Source organism: Homalodisca vitripennis, chromosome 5 (genome assembly GCF_021130785.1).
Source record: "Homalodisca vitripennis isolate AUS2020 chromosome 5, UT_GWSS_2.1, whole genome shotgun sequence".
Taxonomy (NCBI): Eukaryota; Metazoa; Arthropoda; class Insecta; order Hemiptera; family Cicadellidae; genus Homalodisca; species Homalodisca vitripennis.
Genome location: NC_060211.1, coordinates 887,049 through 907,164, shown reverse-complemented (window position 1 = coordinate 907,164; position 20,116 = coordinate 887,049). Strand labels below are relative to the sequence as shown.

The 20,116-nt window shown below is 34.8% G+C and overlaps 1 protein-coding gene across 4 annotated transcripts in view; it reads left to right on the top strand.

The window, feature by feature from the left end:
* LOC124361714 (centrobin-like) overlaps window positions 1-20,116 on the top strand; it is a 127,882-nt gene that overhangs the window by 83,101 nt on the left and 24,665 nt on the right. For all 4 annotated transcript variants that reach the window (XM_046815638.1, XM_046815637.1, XM_046815635.1 and 1 more), the window contains exons 6-7: window positions 17,973-18,199; window positions 18,934-19,147. In XM_046815638.1, the coding sequence (XP_046671594.1) occupies window positions 17,973-18,199; window positions 18,934-19,147 (441 nt within the window). The remainder of the gene's footprint in view (window positions 1-17,972; window positions 18,200-18,933; window positions 19,148-20,116) is intronic.

Below are 20,116 nucleotides of genomic sequence, written 5' to 3'. Positions count from 1 at the left end.
AGATTAGATTGCAGATCTCGAAACGTATTGTTACTGTTTTCTTGTTTCACTGAACGATGGCAAATGTCCGGAAAAATCCTGTTTCCTTCACAATCCTTCCATCGTCAAAAATAACCTTCAAACATATTGAAGTTTTGTAAATCCTCTTGAGGTTCGATATATCAAGGTCCTACTGTACTAAATTATTAAACAAAATAATTTTTAAACAGGCTTGTTCAACATCTTTTTTATTCGTTGAATTACAAGATTCAAGATGTCTTTATTAGTCATTAAGCAACATAATAAGTTACAATAGACTTCGTCAAACTATTGGGCAGTAATACTTAAAAAAATAACAATTTTGGAATTGGAGACTTATTTTAAAATTAACAGGAACGTTGCAGAAGACATAAGGAACTTACAAAACTAATAACTGGTATAAATTACTTTCTTCCATGCCAGTAAAATAAATGAACTTTTAATGCTATATTAGCCACCAACTCACGATAAAAACTGAATTTTTAGTCTGAACTTAAACTGAACATTATCACCACTCAGTCATTCAACCTGTGTAAAAAAGCGTGGTTACATAGCCTATACTATCACAAATAGCTTCAACATATCTAAAGAAGAGATGGAATCGCTCATGAATTGTGAATGTAGAGATCAGGGTGTGAGCAGTAGTGTAAGATCAGAAGCAGGACAACAAAAAACCAAGGAAAGCTCAGAAAATGAAAAGTTATTAGAATCTAAAGAAACCAAAACCTGGTAGAATTTTCAAAAGAAAAAAAGAAATACACCAAATAGAACTTCTTTGTCAAATAATAAATAAATATCCCTAAATTCAAAGAAAGAAGATCGTCACATTGACATGCCCTTACAAACTTGTTCAATAACTCCAGATAATAGAAATAAAGTTTTTATTTTCTCAGACAGCGATGGAAAAAATATGTATGTGCCTCTGATTCAAGCTTTAAAGAATTCAGTTAACCTCTTTATATGTTCAAGTTCAGGTGCTCCAATTATTAATGTACTGAAAAATGCTAAGGAAATGCCAACTTCAATGCCAAGGCTGATACTGGAGTTATAATTGGAAGTACCTTATGTAGGGGTACAACATTAGAGGTCTTCATTTTACTCGGAAATAGACCCTGGCCAAGGCTGAAATTGCAAACATGTAACAATGGAGTCAATAATTCATAACGGCAGTACTTGATCATCAGTGAAGAGAAATCGTCCAGGCCAGCAGATGTCTTGCTTTTCATTGAAGAGATAATCCTAAGTAGCTCTTTCCCAGATGTTGGCGCCCATGTTGACGTGGGACTCTCCACCTCTTAGTCTTTGAATTGAAAGCAATGTCCTCCCTCTCCCGGATTCGCCTTCAATGTCTCCTCTGGCAATATCAACAGGCTCAGTCAACAATAAATCTCCAAACTCTAGGCGTCTAATGTCCGCCGGCTCAGCTTTGCCTTTCCTCTCACTATTGATCACTCTCCAAACTGCTTTGAACTTGTTGTCAGAATCAGCAATAAAAGCAGCACATGCCTCTCTCCTGAGGGTCCTGAGTTTTAAGTCATACAATTTCTTTAATTCAGATGATATTTTTTTGTCTTCATTTCGTCCACATATACTTTACTGAGCCGTTCGGTCTCTGCCGGAGTTTCCTTAATGGACAAGTAGTGTTAAGAGCTAGGGTGATAATCATTAAAAATACCCATATGCTCTATACAAGTTGTTACATTCCAAGACCTCTTTCCAGGAATGCAACGAGAGGAAGATCCTTAGATTTTCCAAGGAGTTACTATTTATGTATCTGCATGTTGATGAAATTGTAAGCGTCCTCTTTCTGATAGTCAGGCTGCACTGAAGGCACTTGATACCTGTTCGTTTGATTCGAAAGCGATCTGGGAATGTAAGAATGCTCTAGCAGAGCTGGCAATGAATAACAGAGTAACACTAGGCATTCATGGAAATGAAAAAGCAGACAACCTCGCCAAAAAGGGAGCGGAATCCACAATGGTGGGGCCTGAGCTAGGTTGCGGGATAGCCTTCTCCATCATTAAAGCTCTGGTCAAAGATTGGGAAAAGAGGATAAGACACAATAATTGGAGTCGTGCCTCAGGATCCAAATTGTTCATCTCTCCTTACGTTAAAGGGTGGACAGCTCTCTTAAATCAGAATAAGGAGGATATAAGACTAATATTAGGAATGTTGACAGGACATGGCCCTCTAAGGAAGGATCTTATGAAGTAGGTTTTAGCCAGACTAACAAGTGTAGACTCTGTGGAGAGGAGGAGGAGTCAGCAGAGCACGTTTGGTTAGATTGTCCTGCCATCGTAGAAACTCGGAAAAGATACCTGGAAGCATATCTCCTCAGCCCCAAGGATATCAGAGAACAGGGGCCCTCAAATTTGATTGGTTTTTGCAAAAGCCTCGGACTTTGAAGACACAAAATTAAAGTAAGGGAGGCGCAAAGGTCCTTTTAGGACTAAGCGTGGGGACAAACTGTCCTTTTGCGCCTCCTCCAACTTGAAATTTAATGTACATAGTTGCCCAGTGTGATCTGAAATTCGGGTATTAGTGATTTGGATATTTTCATAATCTTTATGCTCAGCAGAAATGCAGAAGGTGTCTACAGAGGTGCTGCTGGTGTTAGTGATTCGTTTAGGAGGGAGATCCAACCTATGGATGTTGTAGGTCGCCGGGAGTTCCACAAGCTGCCTTCCTTCAGGAGATGGAACGATGGAATCTACGTTGAAGTCTCCCATGACAATAATAATATTATCCTGAGATATCCACATGTCGAGCACTGAGGAAAGAGTACGCAGCGCAGCAGTATAAGATTGTTTGTCATTCTTTGGAGGACGGTAAATTCCTAGTAGGTAAAATAGTTTCCCTCTTATTAAGTTTGATTGTGACTGCTGATACCTCACATATTAAAGAAATGCTTATATTTTCAATGTCCAACGATTCTATTTCATTCTCCAAGCTGATGTGTTTATAAATATCCACTCCACCCTTTAGGATATTTTGCCGACTAAAAGATGAAACCAAACTGTAACCATCACCAAGCCAAGTGTTAGCCATCTCAATATTGTTCTGGCCATGTGGAAGGACGGCTGAGGAAGGAGGCTTACACTCCCTTCTAAATGAATGAAAGGTTTTTGTAAATGCAGCGACATTGTGCTCCAATTTCCTGGAATCTATCTCTCCATAGTGTTCATTATTATGCTTCAATGCTGGAGCAGGGTGATGAACCTGGACAAGGACAAGGACAGTTTTTCTGTCGGGGTTTGACTGATTCCCCCTGTCAACCCTGTTGCCAGAAAAGTTGTCTTGTGGCTAGAATCCTTTGTCAGAGTTTTTAAGGACAGTTTTTCTGTCGGGGTTTGACTGATTCCCCCTGTCAACTCTATTGCCTGAAAAGTTGGCATGTGGCTAGAAGTTTCTCTTAAATTTGCCAGGTTGTTGGAAATCCCTGCTATTGTTTTACTTTTGTAAATGCAGGTCAATGGAGGTCAAAACTTGTTCCACACTATTTAACGATATAGTACAGAAATCAATCGAGAGTGCCACAAAGTTAAGTAATAAAATATCTACTAGATCTAAGAAACTTAAGTCTTGGATATCTGCGGGATTGATTTGTTCAATAAGAGCGAGGGATAAGCTAAGTAAAAGAATTAAAAAACAACCTTTTAATGTGTCATTAAAACGTTATTACCACAACTATAGACAAACTCTAAGCACTTCATTAAAACACGCTAAGAGAGAATATTATCGTTCTAAAATTACTGAAAACAGAAAAAACTCTAAAATGTTTTGGGGAATAGTAAATTAATTAGCGGGTAGGGTGCAAACCAAGGACTCATTTCCAATACGAAAGTTTCTGCCGACAAATTCAAACATTACTAACGATAAAATTACCCAAGTAGCAAATGATTTCAATAATTATTTTGCGTCTGTTGGGAAAACGTTAGCCGATACAATTAACCCGGTGGGGGACCCAGTGGTGAGCGATAGCGACTATAGACTGGATGCGACATTTACGTTACGTACGGTGACAGAACTGGACATAATACGGCACGTGACAAATTTACGTGGAGGCTCTGCCCCGGGTCATGATGGCGTTTCTGCACGGGTCCTCAAGGACAATTTAAGCACTTTTATGAAACCATTGCTATACTTGATCAATTTAAGTATTACCCAGAGAATATTCCCTGATAATTTTAAGTTGGCTAAAGTGTACCCTTTGCACAAGTCAAACAGCTTTACTGATAAAAACAACTTCCGTCCGATATCCCTCTTGAGTGTCTTTGCTAAGGTACTGGAGAAGGTAGTTAAGGAACAGCTTGTACACTTTCTCCAGGTAAACAATGGGCTTTCTCAGTGTCAGTATGGGTTTAGAGACGACAGGAGTATTTCAGATGCATTGTTTGATTTAAATAAAGAATTAAATAATGCAATCTCAGAAAACAAAAAATCAATGCTAATCTTTTTAGACCTCAAAAAAGCCTTTGACTCTGTTGATAGAAATAAGTTAATGAATAAATTAGAACAATTAAGTGTTAGGGGCATGGCCCTTACTTGGTTCCAAAGTTATTTTACCAATAGAAAACAATATGTCTCAATTTTTTATGTTAGTAGCGATGCAATTAATGTAGACTACGGTGTGGTTCAAGGGAGTACACTTGGGCCAATTCTGTTCTTATTATATATAAACAATATTGCCAAGCTAAATTTAAAACGGAAAAATAACATTATTTGCCGACGACACACTTATTTTACTGAAAGGAAATATATGGGCGGATGTGAGACGAGAAGCATTAAGTGATTTAATGTTACTGAAAAAGTGGTTTGATCAGAATGTCCTTTCCTTAAATATAACTAAAACAAAATTTATGCCAATCTCTTTGAATCCTCAGTCGGATTATGTTTTAGAAAATCTGATCATACATAATTGTGGAAATCATAATAACAGTACCTGTAATTGCGAAGCAATCGAAAAAATAAACTCGTATAAATATCTTGGCGTTATTATAGATTTCCGTTTGAAATGGTCAGATCATATTGAATATCTCAAACAAAAGACACGAAAGTATATCTTTGCCTTTAAGAACCTTAGGGATATTCTTGCTGTTCAAGAAATGAAAATGGTATATTATGCATACGTGCAATCTCTTTTTGCATTTGGGATAATTTCTTGGGGGGCAGCTAAAAATCAAATCTTGATCCTCTGTTTACGGTTCAGAAATTAATTTTGAAAGTAGCTTTTAAAAAATGTCATAGATTTTCAACATCCATTTTATTTCAAGAAACTAAAATTTTTACAATAAGACAACTTTTTATTTCTTTTAATACACATGAAGTATAAAAATTTAGATGCTTTATTTGAAAGAACTCAACACACCCATAACACACGTTATTCTAGATCAACAGGAATTCTACCACTGCAATTAACTAAATCTTATTCAAACACCAAGTCATACTATCTAGCTCACGTGCTTTTTATTAATATAAGTAAACAGTTTCCTAATTTTAGTGTTTTCAATGAAATTTCTACAATTATCTTTAAAAGGAAAGTTAACCAGTGGATATTATCATTGTCTATTGAGGAGGCCGAGGCAGTGTTGTCTACGAACTACAGGCGGACAGTTTGACATGTGAACAGCCACCACTCCTATCCCATCATTATTCATTATCACTACCCCATTATAATCTGCGGTGACCCTGCTTATTTACCCTTGTTGCTAATATGTGAATGTTTTTAAAATTAATAATATTCAATTCTTTAAAACAGGTACATATTAAAACTACACAGTTTTTACCTTTTAATATATTCATTCCATATTCACGTATGTATGTGGTATATAATAGTGTATTATTTTGTATTATATATTATATTAATTTTTTTTATGTATATCCAGTCCGTTATTTCTTCAGGCGTGTGAGCAACTCGAGTCTGCGCACAGGCATCATAGCCCATGCAGGCTCATTTCCTGAGGACAATGTTTTATACATGATGTTATTTTTATGATGTTTATTTTATGATGATTATTTCTTATGATATGTATTCTTTGTTCTCATTTCAAACTCCGTTCGGTAATGTAATAAAAATTTTTTTAGAAGTTAATTGTACAGTTTGGATTGTAATATTGTGCATATATTTGGGAAATAAATCAATTCATTCATTCATTCATTCATTCATTTTTTGCTACCTGCAGAGAGACACTGAAAATATTCTCTTTTTTATTAGATGTTTTAGGTTTTATTAACCTAGGGATTGCCTGGACTTTTGGTTTTGTTTTACATTGTTTTGATTTTCTTAGATCTAGCCTAGAAATTTTATTGTTTTGATCATGTTCAGTTTTGAGCTTTTCACTAAGCTGAGCAGAAAGTTCCTTAATCCTTTAGTTCCATTTCATCTTGCCTCTTACCTAGCTGCATCATTTCAAAGAATAGGGGTGTGCCTGACAGAAGCCAAAATTCCGTCATGTGTTTGGGTTTCTACTGTCTTGTAATATTTAGGATTTTTTGTTTTAGTACTGAAAAGTAAATTATTTTATTAATTTTTAATTTTTACAATAGTTGCTAACTTAATTGCTAACCTAGTTGCTAACCTAAGCAATCCAGATTGCTTATCTTTGCTGTATATTGTGCTAGCAGTTGAATTTGAGACTGATCATGGTCCTCAAAAATATTTTGTACCTCTACCTGGTGTTGTTTACTTTTCTCTAGCTGTAGAAGTGTGTCCTGTAGTTTATCTTGAAGCACTTCAATTTTAGTTATATAGTTTTCATGTTCATGTTCAGTGGAATCCATTTCAAAACAGCCCCAAAGGATTCACAGCTTGGAATACTGCAGAACAGTTGAGGGCCTGTCATAATTGACACTGAGCCCCGGTTGGTGGGGGCATCAGCTCTTTCATTCCCAGGGATCCGCTCATGACCAGGAACCCAACAAACAGTCACATTGTTGATTCTGGCAAGGGAAGAAACGAGTTGATAGCAATCCCAGACAGGTTAGGTGTGAACACACAAGAGTCACAATGCCATGAACACACAAAGCCATCAATGGGCATTGAGGGGATGGCGGGAAAATGGTTCCAGAGCTATCTAACTGACAGACAACAACTAGTTGAAATTCAGCATGTAGAGAACAACACTCTTCATAAAATACATTCTGAAATGACTGCCGTGCAAAGAGGAGTGCCACAGGGATCAGTTCTGGGACCGGTCCTGTTCCTCCTCCTCACAAATGATCTCCCAGCCTATCTTCAGGAACACTGCCAAATCACAATGTACGCAGACGACACGGTCCTCACATTAAAAAATAAATCGGTAGAAACTCTAAACAGAAACGCCAACACTACTTTCAATAAGACTAAACAGTACTGCACCCACAACAAACTTGCACTCAACGAAAAAAAAAAACTGTCCAAATCAATTTCACTACCAAAAATAAAAACACAAACATAACACTTCCTGGGCTAGAAGCACAACATAATACAAAGTACCTTGGAGTCATTATGGATTCACATCTTACATGGAAGCAGCACATCAACCATCTCTGCAAGAAACTTAGTTCCGGCATTTATGTCATAAGGCGAATAATACAAGTAAGCACCAGGAAACTGCAAGAACAGCCTACCATGTCTTATTCGAGTCACACCTCAGATATGGCATGGTGGTATGGGGAGGAACTTCCAACAACAACCTCGAAAGAGTCCTGATCCAACAAAAAAGAGCTGTAAGATGTCTTGCAGACCTTAGATACCGAGAAAGCTGCAGAAATACCTTCAAAGAGCTGAAGATTCTTACAGTAACTGCACTCTACATCCGTGATGCTATTCTCCATGCCATTTCAAAAAGCCAAACCAGACATAGAGACATACATCATCACAACACTCGAAATGCTGCAAGTTTTACTCTGCCACCACAACACCTAAGTCTGTACAAGAAAAAACCATTCTACAAAAGAGCACTTCTCTACAACCATCTGCCCGAAGAACTCAAAAAAGAACCAGCACAACGCCTCAAGATCCAGCTCACAACATGGCTACAAGACCGACCTTTCTACACTGAAAAAGAATTTTTGATAACCAGCTCTTTTTTTAACAAACTGACTGTAAAATAAAAAAAATGTTTGACGCATGTACTGTTCTCAATGAATACATAAATAAAGATTATTGTCTATTGTATATTGTCTATTGCCATCAGTGCTGCCTGGCTATTCGTGAAAATATTGATTGTCTTACTCCTATAATGCAGGCAAAGGTTCTCACGAGCACATTCCATAATGGCTATGACCTCCACCTGAAAACTGTTGGATAAGGACCCATAGAAACCACCAGCTCCCTGTATGGTCTCACCCCCACAATTCCAGTGGCTGTGCTGCTATTTGTTTTAGAGCCATCTGTAAACCATTCAAGCTCTGCTGGTGGAAGAGGTTTCCTTCCTTCCGACCAATCGTCCCTAGGAGGTATCCCAACCCTAAAGGTTTTGTCAGAGGAAAACTTTTGTGGCATCTGATCAGAGATCATGTGCAGAACATCCACTTGAATCAGGATGCTAATTCCACAGTGCCCACTGCTGCAGTCCGACCAGAGTCCTGCTTGCTGAAGACAGTAAGCACTCCTCCTGGACATAGCCCGAATGGCAATGTCCAGGGGGGCGAGGTTGAGGCAACAGTCTAGAGCTAGGAAAAGCCCCAGAGATGGCAAGGCAAGCCATCCTTTGGATGCCAGCCAGACAAGCTACTGCCATCTTGGCCTCTGTTTTTGGCCACCAGACAACAGCCCCATACATTAGTGCAGGCTGACTACAGAAACAAAGCCAGTACAGAAGCCTCGGCTTAAGTCCTCAAGACTCACCTATCGCACGTTTACATTGAATTAAAGACCATTTTCCCCTAGCAATAACCCTTTCTAGATGAGGTTCTCAGTTTAGGAACCTATCTAGGATCACGCCCAGGTACTTGACCTCGGACTTCAACTCAATGGAAGAACCTGTGAGTAGAAATGGACCAATACCCTCCAACGGACGCCTCCTGGTAAAGGCACTACATCAGCCTTGTTGGGGTTGATAGTAAGGCCCACCCCATCATACCAGTTTTCCATCATGTTTAGAGTAACATTGGTCAGTTCCATGACTGTTGTGTTGAACTTGCCACTCACAAGAATCACAATATCATCTACGTATCCCTGTGCAAAGACTTCACTACTGTTCAAAGACATTAGCAAGCGTCCACAACTAGGTTTCACAAGATAGGAGAAAGGACGCAGCCCTGTGGACAGCCCCTCGTAGTCCTTGCACTGACACTTGCTCCCATAAGGGTGGTAACAACTACTCTGTCTGCGAGCAAGCCCTTATCCAATCATATATTTGACCATCAATACCACCTGGAGAGGTACTTTCCCAGTTCATTGGGGATCACCTAAAGTGAGGTCAGTCCATCCCCTAGGCATCAAAAATACTGAAATAAAACAACTATAACTATTAGCTCAAAATATTATTGATGAAGCCTCAACCTGGTTTGAAAACTAATGGATTCCTTTTGAATGAAGATAAAACTAAAAATATGTTATTCAACCGTAGACCTTGTGGCATTAATTCTTCACAGGGATTTATGGGCAATGTTAAATTCCTTGGAATTCATTTGGATAAGGCACTTTCTTGAGGAGTCAATTGTAGATTACATTACTTCCAGGGTCCAGGGTATTTATAAGTTAAATTACTCTGGATAGTAATTTATCTTATAAGATGATTAACTCAATTTATTGACCAAAATTACATTAAATCTGCATATTTTGCTTATCTCCAATCGGTCTTTAGATATTGTATAATTTTTTATGATAATTGCAGTAGGATAGGAGAAATTCTGATTTGGAAAGGAAAGTAGAGTAATGTCCTAGGCACCGTCAATGGAACATTGTAAGCCATTGTCAGAAAAATTGCAAATCCAAACTGTAATCAATATTTACATATGATTTGGTGGTATATGTATTAAGAGTGGGGGACGCCCCTGTTGTTACAGTTCATGTGCAAGTCAGCTCTTCAATTTTGTGCAATTTTATACAGTTTTTAGTGTGTTTTTATTCTAATAATTGGTACCTAAATTAGCAGTTTTTTGTTGTGAAGATTTTATGAACTATAACAAACAGGTTTGACTTACAATAAGAGATAAAATTCAATTTATTTGTCAAATTTGAATATAAGTGAGTGTTTCTAACCAGTTTGATAGGATAGGCTTTCAGATAAGGATACATTTCCTGAGAGCTGACCTTTGACCAGCAGATAAGATAAGCTGGAGCACCAGTGTTTGAACACCTGCACACATTCTTTGATATTGGGCAATCTGAGTATTGTGTGCCCCTACCACTGGTTCTAATTGAATATCACATCAACTAATACCAGCTGTAGTGACAGCTGACTATCAAACTGCATGAGACTGTCGGCTTATATAACAAACCTTTGAAGTTGTTATTGTTCAAATAAAATTTATTGTATTTTGCATGTGATGAATTGAGTAGTTACTTGTATAAATGCTAAATTCACTCTTCTAGCTTATTTGCTGGAATATTATTTAAATAAAAAAACATAAAACCTACAAATTATTAACATAGGTAAAGTCTCAGTTTTGCTAAATGATGACTCCGAAAAATACTAATAAGAATTTTAAAATCAATGAAGTGGTTTTTGCCAAGGTCAAAGGACACAGTCACTGGCCTGCCAAAATAATTGAAATTGACACAACATCTTTTAAGTATACTGCTAAGTACAAGGTATGCTTTTTCAAAACTAATGAAACTAATTTACTTAATATTGAAGACCTGTGCTCATTTAAGGAAAACAAAATTAAGTTCTCTCAAAAGAAAATTAATAATAAAGAATTCCAACTTGCTATTAATGAAGCTGAAAAAAGCCAGGTGCTCAGTCCTACAGTGATAACTAAAACTTTGACTCACACTGCACCCAATAAAAAATTTAAAATGGGACCCGTGACTGCTCTGCCTAATAGTACAACAACCAACTTGATAAAGACTCCAAGTGTACAGTCTGCTACTAGTTCCAAGTCAGATGGAATGCGTCCTAACAGATATAATGATGTTATTAATTCTAATGATAAAGCTGTTAATACCCCAATCTACATGGATACTCAATATCAATTAAATGCACTTATCGAAAAATGTATGAGCTTACAGAAAAGTGTAGATGACAAAGATAATACCAGACCTGACTTTCAAACTCAAATTTTATTGAATGAATTAAACAAGTACAAGGGTGAAAATGAAAGTTTGAAAACGGCTATAACAATGTTAAAGGGCACCTGCTTTAATTGCTTTCCACCTATGCAGCTATCACAATCTACTTCAAAAGCATCTGCTTCATCATCATCATCCACCTGGACTCAAGTGACACAATCAAATAAAAAACCCAGTAGGCCTAGGAGTCCTTTGTTACCTTCAGCTCTTCCATGTACAAATACTTTTGCATCTCTAACAGTGGCTGATGAGGAGGGAGAAGAAGAAGATGAGATGGTCAACGTTGAAAATGTACAACCTGAAATTCTCATTTGCGGGGATAGTCATGGACGAGACTTGGCCTATCATCTGAACAAAGCACGCAAATCCAATAAGGCTTTTGGTTTTATCAAGCCTGGTGGTCGAAGCAAGGATATTTTAAATCATGAAAATATAGAGGAATTGAATCTAAAGGAAAGAGACATATTGGTGTCAGTATGTGGTGCAAATGATGTTGCAAAAAATGAAGCCAATTAAGCCTTGAAGAATATAACAGACACATTAAATAAATTTTCATAAATGAATATCGTACTAGTTAATATACCAAATAGATATGATCTTGCAGAATGGTCAGTTGTGAATAAAGAGGTCAGAAAAACCAATAAGTCTCTGGAAACTCTTTGTCAACAGCATCCAAACGTCACCTTAGTACAGGCAAGTGAGGCTGAAAGACACTTACACACTCAGCAGGGCTTACACTACAACTACAGGGGTAAAATGTGGCTGGCAAGAAAGATATCTGAAGCAATACAACGATTAGCAGAGAAGTCTACCAAGAAAAGCCCTGAACAGGGACTGGTAGCATCAATGGTGACTGATCAACAACCAATACCACCTGGATGTGATGACTATGAGGAACTGGAACCCAGGCTGCCTACTCCTGCTGATCTGGGAAACTCAGAACCACCACCTGCAGATCCTCACCCTTAGTTAATAATAGAAACAACCTAGGTCTTAATGGTTTCAAGGTATTTCATATCAATATTCAATCCATTAGAAACAAATTAGATATGTTAGAGTTATTTTTGAATTATATTGACTGCAATGTTGTTACAATAAATGAGCACTGGCTATGCTCAGAAGAAATTCCTCTGTACATTCCAGAGGGTTTCAGTCTTGCTGGAGTTTACTGCAGGCAACCACCGCTTAGGAATGGGGGTTCATCTATTTTTATCAAGTCTCACCTGGAGTTTTCAGTCATAAATGTCAGTAAATTTTCTATAAATAGCATATTTGAAGTCTCAGCTGCCTACATAACAAAGTTAAACACTGTAATTATTTCAATTTATAGGACACCACAGTCTAATGTAGAAATTTTTTTTCAATGTCTTGATATTTTTCTGGAGTATTTAAGCAAAAAATACTCATCTAATTTTATTTTAACAGGGGATTTTAATATTAATGTTTTTAAAAATGGCCAAACAACAAAATCTTTTCTTAACTTATTACGATCATATAATATGTATTGTGTCAACATGGAAGCGACTAGAGGCCAAGCTTGCATTGATAATATAATAACTAACATAAGCAATGACGAAGTGCAGAGCAAAGTTGTAGATGCTTGTATGTCAGACCATTTTGGTGTTTTAGCAAACTTTAGTAGCCTTGACAATCTCAAAAGTAGAGCTAACGTAATCACTAAACAGGTTAGATCTTTAGACTCCCAGGCTGTATCTTATCTTAAAGAAAATTTAAATAACTTTAGTTGGAATTACTTGTATGGGTATGCTAATGTAAACGAAGCTTTGACTTATTTTTTGAGCATATTAAGTGTTAATTATGATGAATGTTGCCCTGTAAAAAATGTAAAGGTAAATGAGTCCAAAAGTAAAAATAAAATAAAAAATAAGTGGTTTACACCTCAACTTAAATCATACAGGGATTCTGTTATGGTATTTTATGATAGATATAAAAATCACAAAGATCTTACTGATGAAAATGTTCACAAAACTGCATACATTACAATCAGAAAGCAATACAAGGCTGAAATAAGACGGGCCAAACAAATTGCTTTTGAAAATTACATTCTATCATCCAAAAATAAGTGTAAAGCTGCTTGGAATGTTATTAAGTCTGAATCAAACTGTAACAAGGAATATCAAAAGACTACTATTGATTCTGATACTTTTAATAATTATTTTGTAAATTGTGTTAGCCAAATGAATAACCTACATCCAAATGATAACTTTGATTTAGCTATTCAAAATGTAAACAGTTTTATCTCTTGTAGATTCTTTGAAAGAAAGTACTTTACTTGGAAACCCATCACTGTCAAGGATGTCTTGTTGTGTGTATCTAAATTTAGCTCATCACAAAGTGAAGATTTCTATGGGTTTTCTAATAAGATATTTAAGGAAATAATAGACACAATAGCTGAACCTTTAGTATATATATTTAATATGATTTTGGATCAAGGGATTTTTCCTAGCAAACTTAAGGTAGTGAGGATTACACCAATATTCAAGAAAGGCTTTTGTGTGAAGAACAGTTTGGATTTTTACCAGGAAAAGACACATCAAAAGCAGTTCAATCAATTGTTGAAAAGGTCCTCATAAGTTTTGAAAACAGAGATCCATGCTCTGCTACTCTAATTGACTTGTCAAAAGCATTTGATAGTATACTACACAAGCTTCTTGTTAAAAAATTACACAGCTACGGAGTTAGGGGTAAAGAACTTTTCTTGTTATCATCATATTTAACAAACAGAAGTCAAATTGTGATTCAGGGTTCCGATTTCTCAGATTACAAAAATGTGCAAGTTGGTGTACCACAAGGATCGGTACTTGGTCCTTTTTTGTTTATTATAGCCATTAATGATTTTGCCAATAGTATGCCCTGTGCATCAGTTTTATACGCGGACGACACAACTTTATTCAATTCAAGCAAACACCTTAATGACTTAGTTACATTGCAAAATCAATCTTTACAAATAGCGCTTGAATGGTTAAAAAAAAATATGTTGACTGTAAATGCTGGTAAAACCGAAGAAATATTTTTCTCTTTGGACAACAACAGCACAAAGAGTTCTGTTAAACTTTTAGGAATTCACCTGGATAGCAAACTAAGCTGGGATAATCATACTAGTCAATTATGTGTTAAGTTATCTAGAGTTATATATTTGTTACGTAAATTAAGTCTCTGTGTTAGTAAAAAAATGTTAATTATGTCATATTATGCTTTTTTCATTCTATATTATCATATGGTATAAATCTATGGGGGAACAGCTGTGGGGTTCAGAGTGTTTTGATATGGCAAAAAATAGCACTAAGGGTTATCAAAAATACTGGTAGTAGAGAACACTGTCGTCCTATTTTTAAAGAATATAAAATAATGACTGTTATAAACATATATATTTTCTCCGCTCTAGTCAATGTTAGGGAAAATATTGATAATTACCAGCTAAGACAGGACGTACACAATTATAATACAAGATCTAAGTATAAGCTAGAATTACCATTTGTAAGGCTCAAGAAAGCCCAGGTCAGCCATTATTGCATGAACATTGCACTTTTTAATAAACTGCCAAAGGAATGTTGGTATCTTGAACTAAATAAATTTAAATTATTACTCAAGGGTTGGTTGGCAGAAAATCCATTTTATAATATTGAGGAGTACATGACATGTGACACGAACGCTTTAGCAGGATCAATTTTACAAACTTCATAATAACTGTTAATTTATTTTATGTAATATTTTATAATGTCTGTGTTATATGTGCTATTTATTTTTGTATGTATCTATATGTTTATTTATGATATTGAACAATCATGTTTGTAGATAATAACAAAATGTAACTGACGATGCCTATTGTAATCACTGTAATCACTGTATTACTTAATGGAAAATAAACGATCTTGTATCTTGTAAAAAAAAAAGAAATTGTCATCTTATCAAACATAAATTACAAGAATATAACACCAGGAAAAAATAATATGATGCTTTAATTGATTTTTATAGAGTTTTTAGTTAAACTTTAGTCATTGCTCTTCCTCCTCCTCACGAATGATATGCCAAACTGCCTGGATGATGCCTGTTCTACTATAATGTATGCAGATGACACTGTGCTTACCATCTCTAATAAAGTCAATGAACACGACTGCATGCTTCAACCAAACTAAACAATACTGCACAAATAATGACCTAGTATTAAATGAAAATAAAACCGTACAAATAGTTTTCAACACAAAAAACAAAATTACAAACCTAGCACCTCTCCTGGACCTGGAAGTAAGCAATGTGACCAAATATCTAGACATCACAATTGACTCGAAATTGTCATGGAAGCCCCACGTAGACCAACTAAGTAAGAAACTCTCCTCAAGTATCTATGTAATTCGCAGAATTAAACAAGTATGTAGCATGGAGGTAGCCAAAGTTGCCTACTTTGCTCTTTTCGAAACGCACCTAAGATACGGAATAGTATCATGGGGAGGAACAACAGCGTCCAACATGGGAAAGATTCTTACTCTACAAAAAAGAGCAATTAGATTCCCAGCAGGACTACATCACCAGGAAAGTTGCCGGGAATCTTTTAAACAACTAAAAATTCTCACAACAATCTCACTCTACATCCGGGAAACCATTCTGCATGCAGTCACTTCACAGCAGTTAAGACATCAGGAACTACATCCATATAACACAAGAAATGCCACAAACTTCACCCTGCCCTTACACCGCTTAAGCCTCTCTGAGAAGAAACCCTCATACCAAGGAGCGCTGTTTTTCAACCACCTGCCCGATCATCTAAGAAACCAGCCACCTCAGTGTTTCGCGAACCAACTAACAAAATGGCTGCAAGAAAGGCCCTACTATTCAGAGTCCGAATTCTTGAGCACCTGACTCAGTGCAGCGGAAGACAAGAGCTCCCTCTGGACATCAAACTTTGTATCAACTTTGCATTATATAACTATGACACAAAAACTATTTCCATTGTATAAATTTTACTAACCACAACTTTTGTTTTATGATGCATGTACTATTCTCTATGAATATGTAAATAAAGAAATTGTCTATTGTCTATTGTCATATCAGTTAAAATCTACAATAAGTTAATAACCTTAATAGCTAAATACTCTATAAATACTTTTAAAACTAAATTTTCCAACTGGCTTCTTGATATGCCGTTTTATTCACTGGATGAGTTTTTCAATGGTCTAACATTCATTTTTAGCAACTGTAGGCCATATTCTGATTACATTTCAAAACTGAAAACGCATCACTCTTTACTTTAGTTTATATTAAAATAGTATATAGTAATCTAAGTTTTTAAAATCTATTTTAACTGTTATGTTTTAAAGTATGTTTAATTTCATTTTTAATTCTTGTATAGTCTTAAGAACGTATTTGACTTAGTCTCAACTGACTGTATATCTCGACTTTGTTAATGACTCATAACAGTTCTTATGACAAATAAATATTATTTATTTTTTTAACTAACCAAATTGGTTCAGTTCTCGAGAACAACACTTTTAGTGATTTATTTCGATTTCTAAGATTATTCATTAACCTGTTAATTTTGGACTATAATGATGAGATGAGGTAGCATGAATTATTTGGTTTGTTTTTATTGTTTTTGTTTAATTTTGTATTTGTTGATTTTGTCCCTATTTTGTTATTTGTTGGATTGTTAAATATTTTTTGAAAACATTACTTTTGACTTATTAAAAGTTAGATTAGTTCTGCAGAATTAAGTTTTTCAAAAAATATACTATGTAAAACCATTATTATTTCATACATAACCAAAATAGGTGAAAAACGAAGCTATAAATTCTGAAGATACAAAATACATCAATAATAAATTAGGGATATATCAAATACACTTGTTTGACTGCAGCAAGAAATACATAGAAACTAAAATTATTCAAAATTGAGAAAATATTACTACTGTTTATTATTTAATAGAGAAAAAAAGTTGTTTTATGTTAATGACTGTATTAGTACTAAACGTTATATCTTAATGAAGAGTAAAATTCTTAAAAATTAGTATAGCAAAAACTATAATTTGATATTCGAATACATACCAACCATACTACAAAAATCAACTAAACACAAAAGACTTGTTATAATCTAGAGAATGGACCAATTCATAATTTTGTTTTGCTATTATGAATACTAGGAATATAAAATTAAATTTTTATGTTATTTACATAGTGTCATTCAGTTTACTGTTTTACATAAAGTTTCCGATAAAAGCTAACCTTGTTATTGAAAGATGTCATAAAATAAAACGTTTGCAATAATTAGTTTATATGATTTGTAAATACTGTTATCTGTTTTTAAATTGTTTAGACTTGAGTGTTAAAAATAAAATATAAAGATTTAGTTGTTAAAGCTATCACAGTTATACTAAAAGAACCAGGGGCTAAAAATAATGTTTTCTATTTAAAGCCATCAACAAAATATCCTCTACCCATTGTGTAGCATATGGCAAAAGCAATTTTGTTATATTATTTGTTAAAAATATATGTTAAGTATTTACAATACTAAGATTTGTAAATTGTTTTAATTTAATTTTAGTCATTACATTTATGTGACTTTGCTAATATATAATCTTTATTATGTAGTTTTATCATGCAATGTGCTGTTATGTAGCTTATTGAGTTTAATTATGACTATCTCCAAGTTGTTCTTAGAAAATTGATGCATTCTATACAGTTACATACTGATCACTCTCAAATTTTAATTGCAACCACAGAAAGCAGCAAAAGAGGAAGTGCGGATGAGCAGTGAACGGGTGGAGGTGGCACGCACTGAGCTGAGAGCGTTCTACCAGGGTCAGCTGGAAACTGTGGTGAAAGAAAAGTTACAGGAGTTTCAGAACCAGCTAGAGGCGGCTGAGACAGCTCTAAAAGCTGAATTACAGCTGAAAGAACAACAGTGGATAGAGAAAGCCTCTGAACAGTGTAAACAACTGAAGGAAAAGTAAGTTTTTAAGTTTAAACGTTATTACTCAAGTAGCCTAAACCCATTTCATTTTTATTTTTTTCCAATGTGTAAAGTTGTACCGGTATATAACTTAAAATGTTTAGCAATAAACAATAAACTAACAGTGATGATATTAAAGTTACGACAAATCAAAGTAAAATATTTTCACTGTTTTAAAAATGGTTTTATTTACTTGGAAACTAAAAGTTTTAGATTTAATATAGTAATTTATCTGATTTAGACTCACAGTATATTGAGGTGGTACATGGATATATGATTTTGTGGTTGTGGTTGAGAATGCTGAGCATCCTGAAATAACAGACTGTCTGTATGAAATTCCTCCTTAAGCTACATTATACTAACTGTAGGTAAAAAGAATGTATCAGACACTTCTCATCTGTAGAATTTAATTCTGATCACATATTTTAGTCTAGTCTAATGTAGGTCAGTGTTTTGTATAAACTTTGTGACAATTTGAAGGACTGTGAAGGCAACAGGCCTTTCTTGGACTTTTCCTGTAATTCAGTGATGCAAATCGTAATCTGCCTGTGTTACTGAATTGTAGTATCACTGATACTAAGTGTCAGAAAATATCCTGTTACCAGTGTTTTGTAATTATATTTATTGTGTATTGTTTGTAATAGGTTATTGATGTACAAACTCGGGCATATCAATTTCAGTATCAGGTGACATCTTGATGTGCCCTAAAAAACTTCTCTGTTTGTGTTTAGATACAGGAAGGACATACAGATGGTAGAAGAGTCTCGGAAAGAAGAAGTAAATAAGTGGAAAATGAAATTGATAGAAAGTGAGAGATTGAGAAGTGCTGTACAAAGTAAACTAGAGGATGAGACGAACAGACGTGCCGACATTGCCCAACGTTTGCACACTGTGATGGAAACCCAATGGAGGGAAGCACTCAATATAATCAGCAATCCAATGCAGGTAATGTAGAGTAACAGACGTTTTAAAATTTAAAAAATTAACAGACTTAAAATACCCAGTTTTACTATATACATTGGAAAGATACATTTCTAAGCTACATAACAATAAACTGTATAAATTAAAACACTTATGCCGTGTCACAAGTCTTTCAATATCATTTCTGTAGAAATCTGCCACCTGTGATATCAACAACATATAATTTTACTGTCTTCCATCGACTTCCTTTTTTAATTGGCATTTTGTGGTCTTCTGTTAACCCTGGAACTGACCATCATTTTTCCAAAATGGCGGCACTTTTTGTGATTTTGTAAGGGTTAAGTTAATCACTGCTCATCTATTTTTCAAGATACAAACATTTTTTAAATATCAGTATTTTTAAAAATAAATTTAGTTTACAACAAAAGAATTAAATATTGAATTGTTTGAATTTTACTTTTAAAAATAAATTGAATAACATAAAAAGTAGTATAAAAAATGTTTTTCTTCAATGTATAGCACCCTTATAGCTAATGAAAAATGTATTTAATTAAATCCAAAATATACAAAAGTTTTGTTATATATCTAACTAAAAATTTTAAAAAATTTAATAAAAAGAGTTTATACTTTATAATAGATTTATAAAAACTACAAAATCTGAAAAAAATGCGCTATTTGTTATGTAGTTATGATGGTTTGATGAACTATTTTTTTTATTAAAATGTAGATATGTGTTGAGGAAAAAATACATGTATAGATGTTTGTTATATAATATCTTTTTTATGGTAACATGTTTTTTATTTTTACAAAAGTAAAAATTGTGAAATAAAGGCCTAACCTTTTTTAGGTAACAATTTTATTTGCATTCAAAAATGATTAAACCTATAGAAAGTACATGTATACGAGTATAAGTTTACAAAAATGTACAACAATGTATTTTTATCTCTATTATTTTCAAAGTCACAATTATTTCACTAGGCAATGGTTCATCTG